The 19,766-nt window shown below is 33.2% G+C and overlaps 1 protein-coding gene across 1 annotated transcript in view; it reads left to right on the top strand.

The window, feature by feature from the left end:
* Nell2 (neural EGFL like 2) overlaps positions 1 to 19,766 on the top strand; it is a 377,837-nt gene that overhangs the window by 273,309 nt on the left and 84,762 nt on the right. The window contains exons 15-16 of the mRNA XM_046435982.2: positions 3,026 to 3,148; positions 5,126 to 5,221. Coding sequence (XP_046291938.1) covers positions 3,026 to 3,148; positions 5,126 to 5,221 — 219 coding nt within the window. The remainder of the gene's footprint in view (positions 1 to 3,025; positions 3,149 to 5,125; positions 5,222 to 19,766) is intronic.

Below are 19,766 nucleotides of genomic sequence, written 5' to 3'. Positions count from 1 at the left end.
ACCTAGGCCTTGCATATGCTAAGCAAGTGTTCTACTACTGAACTTCACTGCCTTTTTGGGTTAAATATTGTTATTTTTCCTATGGAGGAATTTTACTATATTGAACCTTGTCACTGGTGTTAAATCAGTTTTATGTTTTGTGTAGAGACTGAGAGACAAAATAAATTATGGTATACAGAATGAATCATGTCCAGGTTCTTCTATAAGATTACTTCTATGATATTATATATATTATACTATATTGACTGACACCCAAATTTCCTCTGCTTGAGTTTATTTTTTCTCATTTTATTTAAATGTCCAATTCATAGATTCAGTGAATAATTCAATTTTTATTAAAATAAACATGTTCTATTATTTGTAATGCAGAAGAGTTAAAGATGTATTTCATTGCAATTTCATCTGTCACTTGGATTACCACTTCACATGAATAATGAAATCTTTACTGAGAATGTGGAAATAGCATTGAAGCATATGGATTGGATATTCTAACCATCATAGTTGCATATCTGCTTTTCAGTATATATGAAATAAAACATGGAATCCACTCACTATTACATCCTGACTTGCTTTTTTTGAACACTGGAAAATAATAATGATTATAATTTTATATTAAAATTTTCTTCCTTAATTTTGTTTATTATACTTTGAATCTATTAGAGGAAGTTTCAAAATCAAGAGGTGGACTGGTGGGTTGATAATATAATCCTCAGGGAGTCATAAATTAACATTTGACCAAAACAATATGGAGTGGCATTTTTAATGATGACTCTATGGAATAGTTGCTTATTGCTTCACTTGCATTCTGTTTGGGAAAGGACTGTCAAAGTTTATTTTTCTGTGAGAGTATAGATAATTAAAATATATTAGCATAACCTGGAATATTTTACTAGGGAAAACATAGTATCTCCTAATTTGCAGGAGGAGGAGACATGGGTATTTTCATAAATGACATGAAATTTTTGTGGAATCATTGAAGATGGTCAGAGTTTTCCAGAAGAAGCTGAGGAAGAGAACATTTCAAACAAAAGGAGCAATATGTGTAAAGACATAGGTGTATGTCAGAACCTGAAAACTGTCTCTACCTTGAACTGTCTGGGAGCACTGCCAAGACAGTAAAACACAACAGAGGAAACCAGGACTTAGGTTGTGTAGTTATTTAACATTTATTGAACATTATCATCCTGGGTACTAAACCAAATCTTTTTAGCCCCTTCCTGTGCCCAGTGAGTATGGCCTGATTAAGAACATAGCTAAGACAGGGATGAAAGCAGCGTCTGATCATTCAACAGCTATTCTTACAGGGATATGGTTGTTCATATAGAGATTTATAGATTAGCTGTGGCACTTTGAATTCCACTGGGAAGAAAATTGGCACCAGGTGCAAACTTCAGAATGTAGATTTATTTTACATCAGGCCACAGAATCCAAAGGAAGGTGGGCTGACCATTCTGGTTCCTCTGCAGTGTCATGGCTATTCAAGTGTAATTCCAATGAAGAAGCCCATGTGTGATCTATGTATTTTCCCCCTAAACTACCAATAGTAAGCATGAACTTATTAAAAACCAGGAAGTTTTCTTATACTATTAGGGGTGTAATTTTGTACAATTTTGAGTAATTCAGTGAGGAATTCGGAAAATAAGGTATTCATTTATGCAATTCTATAATCTCAGTGTTTGAACTCTCTCTTCTGATTGGTTCTTGGGAATGGTCTCTAAGAATTTTATTACAGTGCTGTGATTAAAGGTATCATAACTGTGAGCCCTTATAGCAGGAGACATAAAATATCATAATGAAATGTTAATCTTTATTTTTTAAAAAATAAAACACAAGATATTCTGCTTTATTAGTTGTAGTGAATAATTCTAGTCTAATCTCAGTTGGTTGTGCCAAAGGCAGTTTTTTCAAAGTTACAGGTACATTATCATTATAATGGTACAAGTAATAGAGTTATAGAATGAAAATCAAGCATTACTTTTTGCTCTCATAATTTATATCATATGGATCAATCAATGTAAATTAATAAAATACATTTTTAATTTTAGGTCTAAATAATATTTCTGTGAAAGACTAATAAGTAGTGTTGTGCAGGGATGTTATCTGGATAACGTGTGTATTTACTTAACATATTTCATTTTCTGTTCATCTTGACTCTGATGTTAGGTCTGTTTTCCTTTCCATATTCACTATAATTGTTTTTAACATTTACATTTTTGATGAATGCTAGAATTCTGAAGTTACCTGATATTCCTGTGAACTTGGGCAGGATACATCAACACTTTGAACTACCACTGATTCCTCTTTAAAATGATGATAGATACTGGTTCGGCCTCTCTTAATGGGGTGTTGGAAAGATAAAATGATTCAAGTTATAAGCAATCAAAGGAGACACCATATTGGTTGTTTCTTTTAAAGTTTGTATTTATACATATTATAAAAGCCAATTTGACTTATGTAATAGATATGTGATACTTTGTTTGCAGAAGAGGGAAGGAATTTAATAAGGAGATCAAATATTCCCCCAACAGTTTGCATAAGTATCTTCATGCCCCCAAGTGTGGATGGAGGTGTTAACCACAGGCACCTAACTCCCAGAAGTACAACTCCATTGTACTGCAGTCATGACTCATGGAGTAATACAATTTCATATTCTTCCCTATCTCAGGGAACAGTTAGGTGGCAGTGTTATTTTACTATAATTACTCCCCAAATATTAACCAACAAAGAGTATACACAGCTGACTTTGGAATATACTTCTGAGAATTAATCCCCATCCTTGTCCCAGTCTCCTTCTTTTCTACTGTTGGTGGGCCTGTTCTACAAATTCTTTTGTATTTAATGTTTGTGGAAATGTAAATGATGTGTACACTCAGAGTACTACTTCAAAATCTGAGGTCTTTTTTATTATATATATTATATATTATTTATATAATTCTCATTATATAAACAAAATGTAGGTACAGTTTAAAATATAGTATCTTTGAAAATATATCTTTGGGTAACAACATTTTATTCCTCATTTTAGAACATGATGAGTGTGTCACAAATCAGCACAACTGTGATGAAAATGCTTTATGCTTCAACACTGTAGGAGGACACAACTGTGTTTGCAAGCCTGGATATACAGGGAATGGCACCACATGCAAAGGTAAAAGGGTTGAATGCCAGATCCTCTTCCATTTTGTGTAATACAGCATCTTTCCCTTCCCCTCTCCCTTACCGTCAATGTTCTGGATGCCTTACATAATAACCGAGGGACTTGTGTGTGGTTCATAGTCTCCCTCTCTGGAGGTAGGAAAGATCAAGGAATAATATTAATGCGGTGGCTCATAAGCATAGGTCTTAAGGCCTGGTGTGCAATAAATTGGAGCCAGATGTCGGTGCTCCAAAACATTACCCTGGGTTTATAAAACTCTGTGGAAATCTTTAGTGTTGATCATTCAAAGAAGGTCTACCCCCTTTGGGGTCCAAAAACCACTAGGATTTGCTTAGAAAAACTATACAGAGTCTAACTTATCCCAGAGGGCTTGCTTCAAAATTTGGATCTTCTGAGAGTTTGTTGAGGATTAAGATTTCATCTGTGAGCCCCAAATCTTCTTTCTCTTACTTCCTACTGATTCTGATGTCTTTTTGATATGAAGAGTAAAGTTTATAACATAAAGAACTCTTGATATTATAAGCAGATGCAGATATAATTCGTATATTTGAAGGAAGGAGAACTTTAGACAATCTCAATATTCTCCTAAAAATTGCTTGAATAAAGACTCCCAAGTTCCTATATCTCTGTTGGAAATGGAGAAAAGCTGAGATATAAGTAGTTTAGATGTAGAATCTGAATCATTGAGTTCTGTGTTTCACCAATAGGATGCGACCTTGCAAATTACTTCAAAGAAAATGTGCACATGGTCTGGCATATGTATTATTTTTTATTTATGAGGTTTATATTTTAAATCCATTTGTGAATCCTTGATGAGCCAGGTATTTTTCCCCCCAGAATGGAGACAGATTTAGGATTGAGGACCAACAGAGGCACATGGCTTCTTTGTGTTCATTCCTTTAACTTAGCACCAGAATTTCCGATTTCTACATTCCATTACCCTAAGAAACCATATCCTAGCTAACTAGAAGAAGCACATGCTAAAAAACTAGACAAAACTTCAGCCTCAATGCCTGAAACAACCTGATCTAGTTCATTCATAAGATACTGTCAATCTGAGAAAGCAGTCTCTGAGTCTTAAAGAGCCAAGAGTATAAACTTAAGTGGAAACAGAAGCTTTGAGGGGAACTCAGTCTCTCCCATCTTGGTTTTTAATCACTTTTTTGTTGTTATTTTTCCTACCTGCCTTGTTTTCCTGGTTTTTTCGCTCTCTTTTTTTCCCCCTGAACTTCTTTGAAGGCAACACATCCCAAAAGATGACCCATACCAGGATTCAGATCTTAGCTCCTTTTCCTACTCCCAGAAAAAAAGTTTCCCTTTATTCTCAAACTCATTTTAATACATCAGTCTTTACAATGTCTTTGCCCTTAATCCTATATTCTGACCTATCCTTACCTGAGAAATGTCAGACCCTCCCCAAAGATCACTATAATGAGTTCTTCTTACTACTGAGAAATTCTAAGCCACCAGGACTGGCTTAGAACTTTTCAAAGGATGGGGTATCTGCCTAATATTCTGGCACTTTGGTTTATGTTTAGAATGGTCACAGCCCTATGAGATCCAAATCCCCTCCTATTTCCCTGGCTCAGTATCTAGGAGAGCTGCCATTTTTTAGGCTTATTTTCAAATGGAATTGTTACAATGAGATTGAATCTGAATTTTAATGTGCTTCTTATTGTGTAAGTTACTGTTTTGTTAAAAGGAGTTTCACTATTTTTTTTTACTGGTAAATATCTTTCACATTGGAAATAGTAGTTTTACAAATTGTGTTGAAATTTCTTACATGGATGGAAAATATTAGTATTATAATATTAAAAATATTAGAAATTATAATAGCTTATGTAATTTGACATCCACACCTCTAAGAAAATGAAAGAAGTTGGACTTCGAGATTATTGAAATACTTCTAACATGCTAAAATCATGTACCTGACTTACAGTCTTTATTCATGTATCTAAATTATTTAAGCATTTTGCAAAGATGGCTGTAGAAATGGAGGAGCCTGTATTGCTGCAAATGTGTGTGCCTGCCCACAAGGCTTCACTGGGTCCAGCTGTGAAACGGGTAAGAATATCATTTCATCTTCTAGAAAATGAATTTTTACACTAAAGCATAAAGTAATCCATGAGGAAAATAATGTTTCAGGTTTAAAGTGGGCTCTCAAAGCATGGAGCTATTAATAAGGAAGTGCTAGGAGGAAAGAGGTGGGAAGTTTCAATGATGCATATTCACTGGGCGATTCCCCAAAGTCACGCTAAGGAGGTTTTGCAGCTATTTTAACTAGACGCATATTGAACTTTTTCAGAAGGATGTGTGGGATTGCTCGAGATTTCATGGCTTAATAATTCTTATTACTCACTGTGAGCTCATTTTTACTGAACTATGGGTTTTTTTTTTAAAGCATAGAGTTCAAGCTTATGGTCAAATCTGTTTCTAGGGCACTCTGCCTTCTACATCTCATTTGAACATTTTTAATAAATTTTTTATCTGGCCCATTCAGTATTCTTTAATTTTTGTTTATTTAGAAAATATTTAGAGTTTTCTTTTCCCTAATTATTCCTCATTCAAGGAAGGCATTTTGAACTCACTCTTTCTTATAGAAACCAATATTAGAAACTTTAAAAATTATTTTTAAAATAATATATAGACTATCATTAGCTTATGAGAACAAAGTAACATGCTTCATCAGATTTTAAAATGTGAGATTTTAAAAATGTGAGTATTAGCTCCTAATTAAAATTGTGCCAGTTATATTTTGGTTGCCATTGGTTAAGTAGTTCAAGTAGCAGATATATTCAGAGAGTCTTATTAGTCTCCCTAAAAGAAATCTGCCACAATTGGTGATTGACAGTTATCATGTCATATTGCTTTTCATAAATCTTACAGCAATAGATGTAGCACATGCTCTGCCTCTATTCTACCTGCAGTCATCTGATTTAATAAAAACACAAACTGACTGAAATATGAGACAGAAAACGTTCCGCTCTACTTGGGAAGTGAAAATTCTATGGAAGAGATACTACCCCTATGCACAAAAGTAAATCACAAAGGGTCTTATATCACTAGATCATCTCTCTCTCCAAGTACCTCTAAGTGACATTTTTGAACTTCAGTGATTAATTTCTCATCCCCAATATGAAAATGCCTAGTGACTACCTTTAATGTGTAGTATCCTTTTTAAGGGTATCATTTCCTTAATCAAGGGTTCCCCAAACTTATTATGCATGTGAATCACTATATAGTTTGCTAACATGTTAAAATTCATATTTTTATAATTAATTATAGACTTTACCATAAACCAAAATTAGATACCTCTAATGCAATTGCCTTCCAATATTTCTATCCCAGAATTTCTACCAATATCCCATACCCACACATATCAAAGTACACTTTGAACTTCTGTATATTTACACTTAGCAAACCAAGTTTTCTGAGTACATTCTCAAAATTGTACCACTCTAATATAGAGTCTGGATAATGACCTACTGGCTTTGTTAGAACCTTTTAATGGTGTGAGGAAAATGGTGTGGAATTTTGAATAAAGGCCGTCTTGAAAATCTTGGATGAGTAATAGCCATGCCCAATCCTACAGTATAATTCTCCCACTAGAAAATAAATCATATGATGAAATTGTAAAAATCTGGAATGGTGTAAAATTAATTTTAGCAATGTAATATTTAAGATGGGTGTAAAAATAACCCACCAGAATATTCAGCTCTCTCTGTTTAATTATAATTGAACTTTATGTGAATACAATCCCCACATTGACTCTAAGTAGCTGTCTGTAGCAGCCCAGGGCTTTGAGAAGAACAGATGTGGGCTCAAAGTCTAATTCTACTGTTTACTTGTTTTGTGACCTTGGGTAAATTACTTAACTTCTCAGTGTTTGTGCCCTCTATATTTCACCTTACTCTTCACCACTCTCTTCCAACGTAGCTATGATTTCCATTTATATATAAAAATATTGGGTTCACAGTAATTTAAATTTTTTTTTCACTACTACAGCAGTTCAGGGATCTCAGATTTGTCTCTCTCCTTCCAATTCCCACAGAATATAAGAACAAAAATTTGATCATATTACCCCATGTGGAAGGAAAAAAAAAACTCTTTTGATGTTCACCATTGCATTTTTACACATAATAGATAATGCCCTTCATACTAAATATTCACCCACCTTCACTATTGTGTCTCTCTGGCTCCTCATCTTATTTCCATTTCTAGGCATTGAATTTGAGAGTGTACAAGGTGCTCACTGTTCACTTTTGTATCCTTGAGGCACAGTGTAAGGCTCATACCTTAGCAGTGTTCAGTAAATACTTGTGAATAAATAAAGGTGCAAATGAATGAATAACTAAGTGATGAGGATTAAAAAATGGTGCAGTAGCTTCCATATTTGCTGGACTTCCTTGAAGGTTAGTTTAAAGAATCTTCAGGGTCATATGGTTCTGTTCTTGTATAGCAGATGAGGAAATATGGTACAGAGAGGTAAGGTAACTTACATAAGGTGTTGCATTATGGATCCTATATTTCTAATCTGGAACTCGTTCCTAGTCCAGTGTCTTACTCCTCTCTTTCTTCATCTTCCATTTTATCCTATGCCATGCTGTTCATCCATAAATTCGTCATCCTGTCATCCTCTATCAGGTCTGTGATTTTTATTATGCCCAAATTTTCAACTACAGGATAATCCTGTTGTCTTTAACAGTGAAAACTGTGGCAATTTTTCCTCACAAAGTAAGAAAAGCTTTAAGATTGTCAAAATTTGCAAGTGTAGGAAGGGCCTACTTTGGTCTGCAGGAATGCTGTCTGATAACCTATAAAGGAGATTAATTTGTAGTCTCAGAGGCCAACCATTTGCACCTTTGTAATAGAATCACTGGGGATGAAATAACAGGATTTCCCTGTTTTTTTTTTTCTTTAACTATCTTAATGTTTATGACATTTACCAATTCTTGTTATTTTAGTAAAAAAGGTCTCCTCTGCATTCTCTCCCCTTATTATTTAGTTTATTTTGGCCATATATATATATTAGCAGAAATAGTTGAATTAACTTAATAACTTCACAAGAGATAAGTGTGTGCTTTATGGTGAATGGAATTAATATTTCATGGACTTCTTTCTTAACCACTGTACAAAATCACCCACATAACTTTATATTTAATTAAACATCCTAATATTCCATCAGGTATTTAACATGGATTTAGTAGGGTGATTATTTTCTGGATTACTCAGTAAAATGCATTAGTAATCTATGTGCTGAAATTTAACAACTCTATCACTGCCATTCCATATTTATTACACAGTTGCTAAAACTCAGCAAACATGTTTCTGATGATCTTATTAATATGCAAAGTTGTTTTATGCTAAAAGTGAATCTTTCAGAAATAATTTAAGGCATAATACTAAAAGAGTTGACAGTTCCCTCTAAACAACAACTCATTTTAATAAAAATAAAATGATTATAACTGGGAAGAAATTGGTATCAAAGGGTAAAGCCCCCCCCCACAAAAAAATTCTGAAATATCAAAGAAGAGATCACACATTTTGGTGACAAATGGCTTCTTTTTTCCCTTGTATATAAAATAATGAGTTTCTTAGACACAGATCAAATAATTTTAATAATTTTTATTGAATTGTTAACATAAATTTAAGTTGTTTCCTAAATGCTTTTGTACCTTAATAAATGTAGTTGCAAAATAGCAAAATGAAGGATGAGGCATATAAGAGTGTTGCTTTGCTTCAAAAATAACTCCAAATGGATTGACACAGGTTGATTTAAAAATATTGTGCATGTGTGTGTGTGTGTATATGTGTGTGTGTACATTACAAGTTGTGTGTGTGTGTGTGTATATATATAATATATATATATTTTACAAGTAGTTAAAATCTCTTTTTACTTAAAATATGGATTTTTGCTAGTGACATATATAGTTAATATTCATTAATAGCAAACTGTTATGGTTCCTGATATAGTTGGACTGCACATTTTTTCATCATGGAATGTACATATTGATTTAATTGCATCATATATAGCTTTCTTTAAGACATGTATTTATTTTTTTAATAGTATGCTTACTTAACTCATTAGGATAAATACTGAGGAGTAGTGTAGCTGGGTCATATAGTGGTTCCATTCCTAGTAATACATATTTTTCAAAACTTGCATTAATTTACATAGGAGATTTTACATGGGAAAACAAATTCAGAAGTAAGACAAAATTCTCAAAACATTTCTGATACAGAATACCTTTTATTGTCACTAAAATGACTCAGTTAAATTCTATTCCTTTTTCATGGGAGAACAATAGAATATGAGTAAAGTATTTGAGATAACATGATAAATATAATTTAAAAATGAAACAAAAACTTCAGTAACCCTGCTTAACCAACAGGAATATCTTTTTAAAGTATTATTTTAAATTTATTTCTGTTCTTGTTTAACCAACACAAACGTCATATATATATTAAAAAACATTAAACAAAGAAAATTCAGGATGGAGAAACCTCTGATTCTGGTCCTTCACTGTCTGTTAAAGTCACTTGTCTGGATCTAAATTTCTCACAGAAAGAGATAGAACACAACAAGACACTAGTATGGCAGTATGTAAAAAAGTGGATGTGTAACCGATGTGATTCTGCAGTCTGTATACAGGGTAAAAATGGGGAGTTCATAACCCACTTGAATCAAATGTATGAAATATGATTTGTCAAGAACTATGTAATGTTTTGAACAGCTAATAATAAAAATTTTTAAAAAACGAAAAAAGAAAGAGATAGAGCAGTTTATTTGGTAGCTTTTGATGGGGGTATCTGTTAATCTGCCTAGGAATAAACCTGTATTCATACTTTCTGAGACCAACCCAATTTTAAAATTGGACTCTAATGATAAAATGATTAAATGACATTTGATGGATGGATGTGTATGAATCAATTTTGTATGAATTATAGGTTTAGATCCCAAAGACACTCTTAATATTAGGGATGGAAAAAACTTAAAGGAAACAAAAACACTCTAACTAAAGGCTTTTTTATTTTTATTTTTTAAAGTTTCTTCCAGTCTTTTATTTGCCTTTTTACCTTGTAGCTGTCTTTTGAATTTTTCAAATTTTTTTTTTTAAGAAAACTAATTCATTGATGTAATTTTTTTGTTTTTAAGAATTGCGGTAAATATAATAATACAGAATTTACCATTTAAACCATTTTAAAGCATATGATTTAGCAGTATTAACTACATTCACATTAATGTGTTACCATCACTATCTTTCATCTCTAGAACTTTTCTGCATTCTGCAGTTGAATCTCTGTACCCATTAAACACTTAATTCCTTACTTCATACATCTGTCAACTCTGGCAACCACCCTTATACTTTATGTATACTTCTGGCTATAGGAAGTATTATATATTATTTGACCTTTTGTGACTGGCTTATTTTACTTAGTACAATGTCTTTGATGTTCTCCAAGTTGTAACACACATTAAATGTCTGTGTCCCTGCTTTTACTTTTTGTCAGTTATATACTCATAAGTGCAATTTCTGGGTCATATATAATTCTGTGTTTAATATTTTAAGGGACTGCTATGCTTCTTTTCATACCATTTTATATTTACATCAGCATTGCAAAGGGTTTCACTTCCTTGCTTTGTCAGGGGCTAGGGATATAGCTCGGTTGATAGAGTGCTTGCCTAACATGCCCAAGGCCCTGGTTCAATCCCTAGCACCGCACACACACAAAAAAAAAAATGTTGGCAAGTGTCAGTTTGGATCAAGAATTTCTCCCAAAGGCCTTTATATGGAAGACTTGGTCCCCAGTCCATGGCACGATTTACTGGGAGGTAGTGAAACCTTTAAGATGTGGGCCTGGTAGAAGGATGTTTAGGCATTAGAGGTGAGCCCTACAAGTAGGTGTTGGGTCCCTGGGCCCCTCTTTTTCATTTTTGAACCATCATGGTGAGCAATTTTACTCTACCATGTGCCCACTGCCATGATACGCTGCTTCATCAAAGGCCTCAAAGCAATAGAATCAATTGAACATGGACTGGAACCTCTGAAAGCATAAGCCACAACAAACTTTCACTCTCTCTGTTTTAAATTTTTTTGGTTATAGATGAACACAATACCTTTATTTATTTATTTATTATTTATTTTTATGTGGTGCTGAGGATGGAACCCAGTGCCTCACACATGCCAGGCAAGTGCTCTACCACTGGGCCACAACCCCAGCCCAGCTTCTACTCTTTTCAAGTTGATTATCTCAGACATTTTTTTTTTTGACACTAAAGGCTTTTTAAAAAAGTGCTTTTTCGTACTGGCTCTTTTTAGTTATACATAACATAAAGATTCATTTGACTTAATTATAAAGGCATGGAATATAATTTGCTCTAATTCAATTCCTAGTACTTCCCCTTGTCCTCCCTTCTTCCCTCCCCCTGTTCCCTTCCCTCTATACTACTGATCTTCCTGTTATTTACTTACAGTTATTTTTTTTAATTGATGCCTTGTGGATATACATAATGGTGACAGTCAGTGTTTTATATTCATATATTACATGGGAAAGTTAGGTCAGATTCATTCCATTGTTCTTTGATTGTTCTGTCCCTCCTCCTCCTCAAGTCCCTTCTTTCTTCTGTTTTGATGGAATTCTGCACCCCCATCCTGCTTTTCTTTTCTTTTTTCCCTTATTTTGGACTAACTTAAGCATATCAGAGAAAACATTTCACCTTTGACTTTCTGGGTTTGGCTTATTTCACTTAATAATATAGTCTTCAGTTCCCTCCATTTACTGGCAAATGCCATAATTTCATTCTCCCTGATGGCTGAGTAATACAAGGGAAATGCACATCAAAACTACATTGAGATTTTTATCTCACCCCAGTCAGAATAGAAATTATCAGGAATGCAAATAATAAAAGGTATTAATGAGAATGTGGGGGAAAGGGACACTCATACATTTTTGGTGGTACTGCAAATTAGCACAACTACTCTGGATAATAGTTTCAGGATTTCTCAAAAAATTAGTAATGGAACCACAATATGGCCCAGTTATTTCATTCCTCGGTCTATATTAAAATATCTAAAATCAACCACATCAATGTTTGTACCAGCACAGTTCACAATAGCTGAGCTATGGAACCAACCTACTTGCCCTTCAATAGATGAGTGGATAAAGAAAATGTGATATATAAAATGGAGTATTACCAAGGGCTTTTTGACCTTACCCTGCATATTAGTACTTATCTTCTCTGTATTTGGTGATCCTTAAATTCTTTTAAATTAGACTTAAATTATTTAATATTATGCCAAACTCTGGTGTTCCCTGAAGCATTTAACATACTGGTCAGGAACATAAATGTTGAAGTCAGAGACAGCAACCTGATTTTTAGATTATTGCTCAATACCTGTTTCATCTTTTCATGTTACTCACTTTTTTCACCTTAATTTTCACATGTATAAAGGTGAAGAGGATATTAATATCAACCACATAGGAGTGTTTTGGAGATTAAATGAAGTAAGCTAGGCAGACAGTGTGATGTGTAGGGCTTTGTAAGTCCTTGATAAATGACATTGAATATAACTATATCATAAATTCTTAAGTTAAATTTTAAATATAGAACTTTTTGAGGATTTGGGCTATCCTTGAGTTATAAAAGTTAGAATTGTTATTCTTACAAATGATTGTAGTGTTCTTGATTTATTTATAACCAGCTTTAAGTACAATTTTAATACACTTTAAGGTTTAAAATATTTAATTCAGAAATGTATGTCCTTCATATTGACTTAAAAAGTACTGTTTTACTAAGGATTGCTTGGCCTATACTGGTCTTTTTTTCCATATTAATTTTTAAACACTTTTCTAGAACTGTAAAGAATATCATTGGTATTTTGATGGGGATTGCACTGAATCTTTATATTATTTTTGGTAATGTGTTTATTTTAACAATATTGATCTCCACATCCATGAACAAAGGAGATCTTTCCTTTGATTTTTTTTCAGTGTTCTGTAATTTTCATTGTAGAGATCTTTCACATATTTGATTAGATATATTCTTTTTTTTAGGTTTTGGAAATGGAATTATTTTCCTGATTTATTTTGTCAAAAGTTTCATTATTTCATTATTGGTGTATAGAAAAGCTACTAGTTTTGAGATGTTGATTTTGTGTCAAGCTAACTTTGCTAGAAGTCTTCCTATGGAGATTTTGGAATATTCTAAGTATAGAACCATGTTATCTACAAACATTGATAATTGGACTTATTTCTTAATTCCATGTAATTCCTTCTTTTGCCTATTTGCTCTGGCTGAAATTTCAAGTACTATATTGAATAGGAGAGGTAAGAGTGGACATCTTTGTCTTGTTCCTGATTTTAGAGTGAATGCTTTGATATTTCCCCATTCAGTATGATCTTGACTTTGGGTTTATCATTTATGTAACCTTTATGAAGTTGAGGTAAGTTTCTTTCATCCCTATTTTTTCCAGTATTTTTATCATGAATGGGTGTGAAATTTTTTCCAAGATCTTTTCTGCATGTATTGAAAATTATCATGTGATTTTTGTTCTTATTCTATTTATGTGATCCATAGCATTTATTGATTTGCATATATTGAACTATACTTGCTTCCATGAAATGAAACCAACTTGATCATGGTGTATTATTTTTGCAATGTGTTTTTGAATTTGATTTGCTAATATTTTGTTAAAAAGTTTATCAGTGACATCTATCAGTAGTTTTCCTAACTTTCTGTGTCCTAATCTGCTGGGAATATCAATGAGTAGAGCCACTTTGGAAATCAGTATGGGGATTACTCAAAAGATTAGGAATGGAACCACCATATGACCCAGCTATGCTCTCCCCAGTATGTATCCTAAAGAATTAAAGTCAACGTAACACAGGGATACATAGCTTATCCATGTTTGTGGCAACACAGTAGTCAAATAATAAAACCAGCCGAGGTGTCTGTCAACAAATGAGTGGATAGAGAACATGCAGATATAGATACAATGGAATTTCTTTTAGCCATAAAGAAGAATGAAATTATGTCATTTGTAGGAAAGCAGATGGAACTGGAAAGAAATCATGTTAAGTGAGATAAGGCAGACTGAGAAAATCAAGGGTCATATGTTTTCTTTTATGTATGAAAGCTACAGAGAAAAAATGGGGAAAAGTATCTTACAAAAATAGAAAGGAGAACAGTAGGGTAGAGGATGGAGATGAGGGGGGTTGGGGGACCACCAAGGGGAGGACAAAGGGAAATACTGGGAAAAGAAATTCATTAAATTATGCTATCTTCATGCGTGAATATGTTGAATACCATTATTATGTATAATTATTATGTACCAATAAAACAGTAAAAAAAGAAATCAGAAATATCCACCACAAAATGTGTTGTGATATTTTAGTTCCAATGCAAATCTTTTAAAAATTAATGTTTTATAGAAATTTTTAAAAAGTAGTTAGAAGTTCTCAGGGTTAAATCTCAAAGTCATTCTTCCAGGTTCTTCAGATTAATTAGAAAAAAATCTTACTCACCCTTTCTATGTATCAGTCATGTATAATGGATAACAACTATGATGGGGAAATTTTTCAGACTCTTTATTGTAACGTTTATCTAATTAACACTGAAAATGTGGACACATCATGGAGCTGTGTAAGGGAAAAAAAAAAAATTTTTTTTCAAACTGTTAGAGAAGGTCTCCAAGGAAAGAGGACAAGTGGAAACATTTGAAAATTTGGCAAAAGAAAATTACTTTTTCTTTAAAAATATTGATAATTTTCTCACTATATCACCTTTTTATAATTTGTATTAGGTCTTTGAATTCCTAGAATTCATATCTCCTTGTTATTTTTTATTCTAAGCAAACTGAATAAAATCACTTTATATATTTTTATTTTTTTCTAAAATAACTGAAGACATAATTAATATTTTGAATAAACAGTATATGTGCACATTATAAAATTTAAAATGAAGAGTATATAATGAAAAGTAAATCTCCTTTATATCCTTCCCCAGTAACTGATTTTTTTTGATATCATAGAAATCATGCCGTATCCTCCTTAGAATGGTTCAAATAGAAAAGCTTGTGTCATAGAGGCCTACTGCCATTCATCTTGTAAACTTTTAATTTGTAAAAGTATGCTGTTACCAGAGGGAGTACACATCTAAGGGACATTATCTTTCTCTTCCTTTGGGTATCCCATACATTGGGTTGAATGTTCCTCAATTTTTCATTCATAAATTGTAAATTTGTCCTTTTTTTACATAGATAGACGAATGAACTTCTATTTGTTGAAACTATGATGGAGGAAGGTAAAAATGATATCTTAAAGAGACATCAGAAAGAAGGATGTGAACAACTATTTGGGACTTAGGATTCTCTAATTCAAAATATATCCACAATGCAACATTTTTATCTATACTCAAATTAGTTTTGCTTCTTGCATTTTATTCCTTTCTTATATGTTTGTTTCTTTTCTTCTCGAAGGGCATACTTCATACTTGGCTTAGAACAAGAATATCAGTAGCAAACTCAATCTTGGTCTGAGAAGGGTTTTGACATTATTGCTTTTAGGTGAGTTGGGTATAGAATTGTAAGTTTTCTTTAAGTACTGTAAAGGAAGTTTTCCATTACTTTGAGGGCCTCTAAGTTTGCTTTTGAGAAGTCTGATTGCAATCAGTTGCAATCCATCGGAAAATACTGCTTTTTCCCACTCTAATTTCTTATAAGATACCCTTTCCCTTTAAGATCCATTTTTTCTTGTGGTACATGGTTTCAGAACACTGTGTCTGAGTATAAATATGATTTCATTTATTCAACATTGCTTTTTAACTATTCTCTTTTTTCTTTTCTTCTATACTTTCTGCTTGATATATATTGGTCTTTATCTTTCCTGTTTCTTCACTTTTTTTTTGTATCTCCATCTCTTCATCTATCACTGCTATGCCTTTTGCACCTTTTCATATTTATCCTTTAGTTTATCAGTTATCTCCTCAGCTTTGCCTACTCCTTTACCTTACCCACTGACTTTTTAAGAAATTTCAATTATTTTAATTTTAGTTTCTGGAATTTTTCTTTTTCAAGTCTTTTGGTTCATTTTTTTCCTTAGTTATTATTCTTTTCTTATACTTTTGAATCCCTTTTTATGTCTTTGAGAATTTTAAACATACTTATACTATAATCTTTATTATATTTCTCTATTATCTGAATTTCCAGAGGATTTAAGTCTGCCTTTGATTGTGCTGCTGTATTCTTGCTTCTGATGTAGTGTTTCTTCATGTGTTTTGTACTTTTTGTTTCTCACCCAATTATTTTCATTAAAGATTTGCCTGTGAAGTTTGAAATCTTTTCAACGAAGAGAAATTTTCCATTTTTTATGCAGGTATACCAGGAGTATTGCAATCCATATTTGCATTAATTTCTTTGCCAAGTGGTATACTCAATAAGTGGTATAAATTTTAACTTCAAAACTCTTAAAGGGCAATCATTATTTTCTTATCAAAGCTTGTATAAAGAGTTTCTCTTCCTATGCTAGTAGATGTTGCGTGTGTGTGTGTGTGTGTGCGCGCGCTCGCTTCTAACCTATACCCAAACTGAGGAATAGAACTATAAGGATCCTGCTTTGTTGGAGTCTTGGACATTCTATACGATGAAGTACTCTCTGCTCTCAACCATATTGGCCTTAGAATCCAAATGTGAGGTTCAGCTTCTCTCATGCTACATAGGAATTTTCATATTTTAATGAGGCCAGTTAGGACTTTAATATTTTATTTTTAAGTCATATGTTTGGAGAAAACATTTTCAGGTTGTGCAGTTCTCAGTATTGCTAGAACTTACAGGGGAAAATCACCTATTTTAGATGTAGAAATTATTTTGCTGATGCTCAGTGACTTCTAAGAGTGATGAACTCTGGTCGTTAATTAAATCTGCAGACTCTGAGGTGAAACTCATATTGGTACAATAAAATGGGTGGAATGTAGGAAAAAACAATAGTGGTATTAATTTTCTAGAAATTGAGCTAGAGATTTGACTACTTTATTCTTGTCACCAAATTTTTAATTCTCCTGAACACAGTCTGAACTTCTAGAGAGTTCTTGTGTGTGATTAGTTTCTATTTTTTATTTATTTATCCTGTCATGTAAATTTCTGGAAGAAGCCACTGGAACTTAAGTGTAAAAAAAAAAAAAAAAAAACATAGCAGTCAGCTTTGCCCATTGCCCACCCTTATTACTCACTATTTTTTGGATAATAAATTATATTCTAGGTAAACTTTTTTAGATTTAGACTAAAATGTGGTGCACCAGGATCCAGTTAAATAGCAAACATGGGCCTTGGGTCAGTTCAAAGAAGATCATTCAAATTTGTGAACGACATACATCTGGGATGGTAGCTAACATGAGAAAAAAACAGACTAATTTAAATTGTAGGGGAATGGGATCTAATAACATGATGACTTTGACAGACAGTTAACAGAGCCTCCTGCTGATCTGCTAACAGCTCTTAAATAATCCACAGTGTTTTTCGTTTTTTTTTTTTTTTATTGGTTGCTCAAAACATTACAATGATCTTGACATATCATATTTCATACATTGGGTTCAAGTGAGTTATCCACTGTGTTTTTCTTAATTCTGATCTCTTCCACCTTTGGCCCACGCTCTGTGTCCTTTGCACCCTGCCCCCACTCCCCACCCCCTGCTTTCTTTAGTTGTCCTTCTCACTTGCCTTTTCCAGTTTCCTCCCAGTGGAGTATGGTTCACTGGAAAAGTAGAGCCTACAATTTTGTGTTTTTCACGGGGCTTTTCCATCATGCTTTGCATGTACAAAGAAGTTAATAAAAATTAATAAAATGTCAATTCACTCTTGTATTTAGATTAGAAAAAACAGTTGCACAGGATAGGGGAAACCAAATAAACAGTTTTTATCCTTTACTTGATGACTGACTCTAAGTGAAATATGAATCAGAAAAGCATACTGTGCTAGCACTACAAAAAAATTTAAACTTAGCTTAGGTTAACATAAACAGCTTGTGAAACAATACATGTAATAGTCTCCCCAAATTCTACATCACTTATTCTATAGTTAAGTTGAATAGTTGTATTCATTTTGATTCAATAGTTTTAAGAGATTATTGGCAAATGGGAGTGTGAACAAGGAAAAATTTTCCCAGAGACCAAAGCCTGACAGAAATGAGATGGTAGTTGAATAAATCCTTGATGTTTAATAAGGAAATGAAAAAAAATAAGAAAATCGAAATGTGATGTGTGAAAGCTATTCTTAAATACATGAAAAGCTAAAATAGTATATGGATTTTGGATTTGATTATTCTATACAGTTCCATGGAGTAAAACTAGTAAATTTACTTGAAGGCAAGTTTCAGCTTCAAATAAGAAATGTGCTAATCTCGTGAACCATATGAACAAGGGATGACCAGCTGGCATGTTTAAGCAGAATCTCAATGATCAAGTGTTAGGGACACTGGGACTAGATGCCTTCGGTTTGGGGGAATGTATGGGACTCTTATCATTATAGTTGTCATAATAGTAACTAATTCAAACTGCCTTCTGAGGACACATACTTTAAAAGAAAGGAGGCAGTGTACCTTGATGGTTAAGAATCATGAGCAGGTTTGGTGGATGGATGGTTCTGGGGTCCAGATCCAAACCCTGCAATAACTACCTACCTATGTAAGTGGAGAAAATTACTTAATTTTTCTGTGTCTTTGACTGTGTCTTGATTTCCTTGTTTTAAAATGGTATGATAGTAATAATGCCTACTTTATTTTTGAGAAGATTACATAATGTTTGTAAACTATACAGCAATGGCTCAGTAAATGTTAATTATTATTATGACCTTATGCTTAATCTCTACAATAACCCTCTGTAAGTACTTATTATTGCCAGATGAGGAAGCTGAGTTTCAAAAGATTAAGCACTTTGATCTGACCTGTAAAGTCAGTTAAGAGGGGAAATAAGGACTTGTGCCCAGGGCTGTTGGACTAAAATAATTCGTGCTCTTTCTGCTCTGACATTTAGCTTCCTGCTACACCATAAGATGATGAAATGCCTTTGAAATGGCAGCAAGCTTTGTGGAATATAGGTGCCAAATTGTCTACATTAAACATTTATTAAGCTCCTGTGCATGCACAGCACAACGTGATGTGTGAAGATACAAAAAGTAGCATGCACTTCTTTTCTCATGGGACTTTACACCTCTAACTATGTTAAGTACAGGGGAGCATTGAAGCTAAATGATAGAGAGAGAACAAGTGGGTACAAAAATAATACTAATGCCTTTTAAATGACTGTTAACTACAAATTGTGTCTGGTTTGGTAAACCCAGAAGAAATTGCTCTCAAGGAGAATGAATTCTGAGCTGTAATACCAGCAGTGATAATTTAGTAGGGAAGGCTTCAGGATAAACTGCTGGTGGGACCTGGGAGGCAAGCAAATAGCTGATTAAATGTGTGAAAAGTACACTCTGAAGTGTTAGAGTTTCCACTGCCAATCTTCTCAATATTCGTGTCTGAAGATAATTATGAGTAAGAATGAACTTGAACTTCTAGTTTAATCAAAAGCCTTAACAAGTTAAAAGAACTCTATGATTTTCTTGTTTTTTTA

The sequence above is a fragment of the Marmota monax genome, unplaced genomic scaffold (assembly GCF_021218885.2).
Source record: "Marmota monax isolate L192 unplaced genomic scaffold, Marmota_monax_Labrador192_F-V1.1 WCK01_AAM20220418_F8-fsc00012, whole genome shotgun sequence".
Taxonomy (NCBI): domain Eukaryota; kingdom Metazoa; phylum Chordata; class Mammalia; order Rodentia; family Sciuridae; genus Marmota; species Marmota monax.
This window is presented reverse-complemented; position numbering and strand designations above follow the sequence as displayed.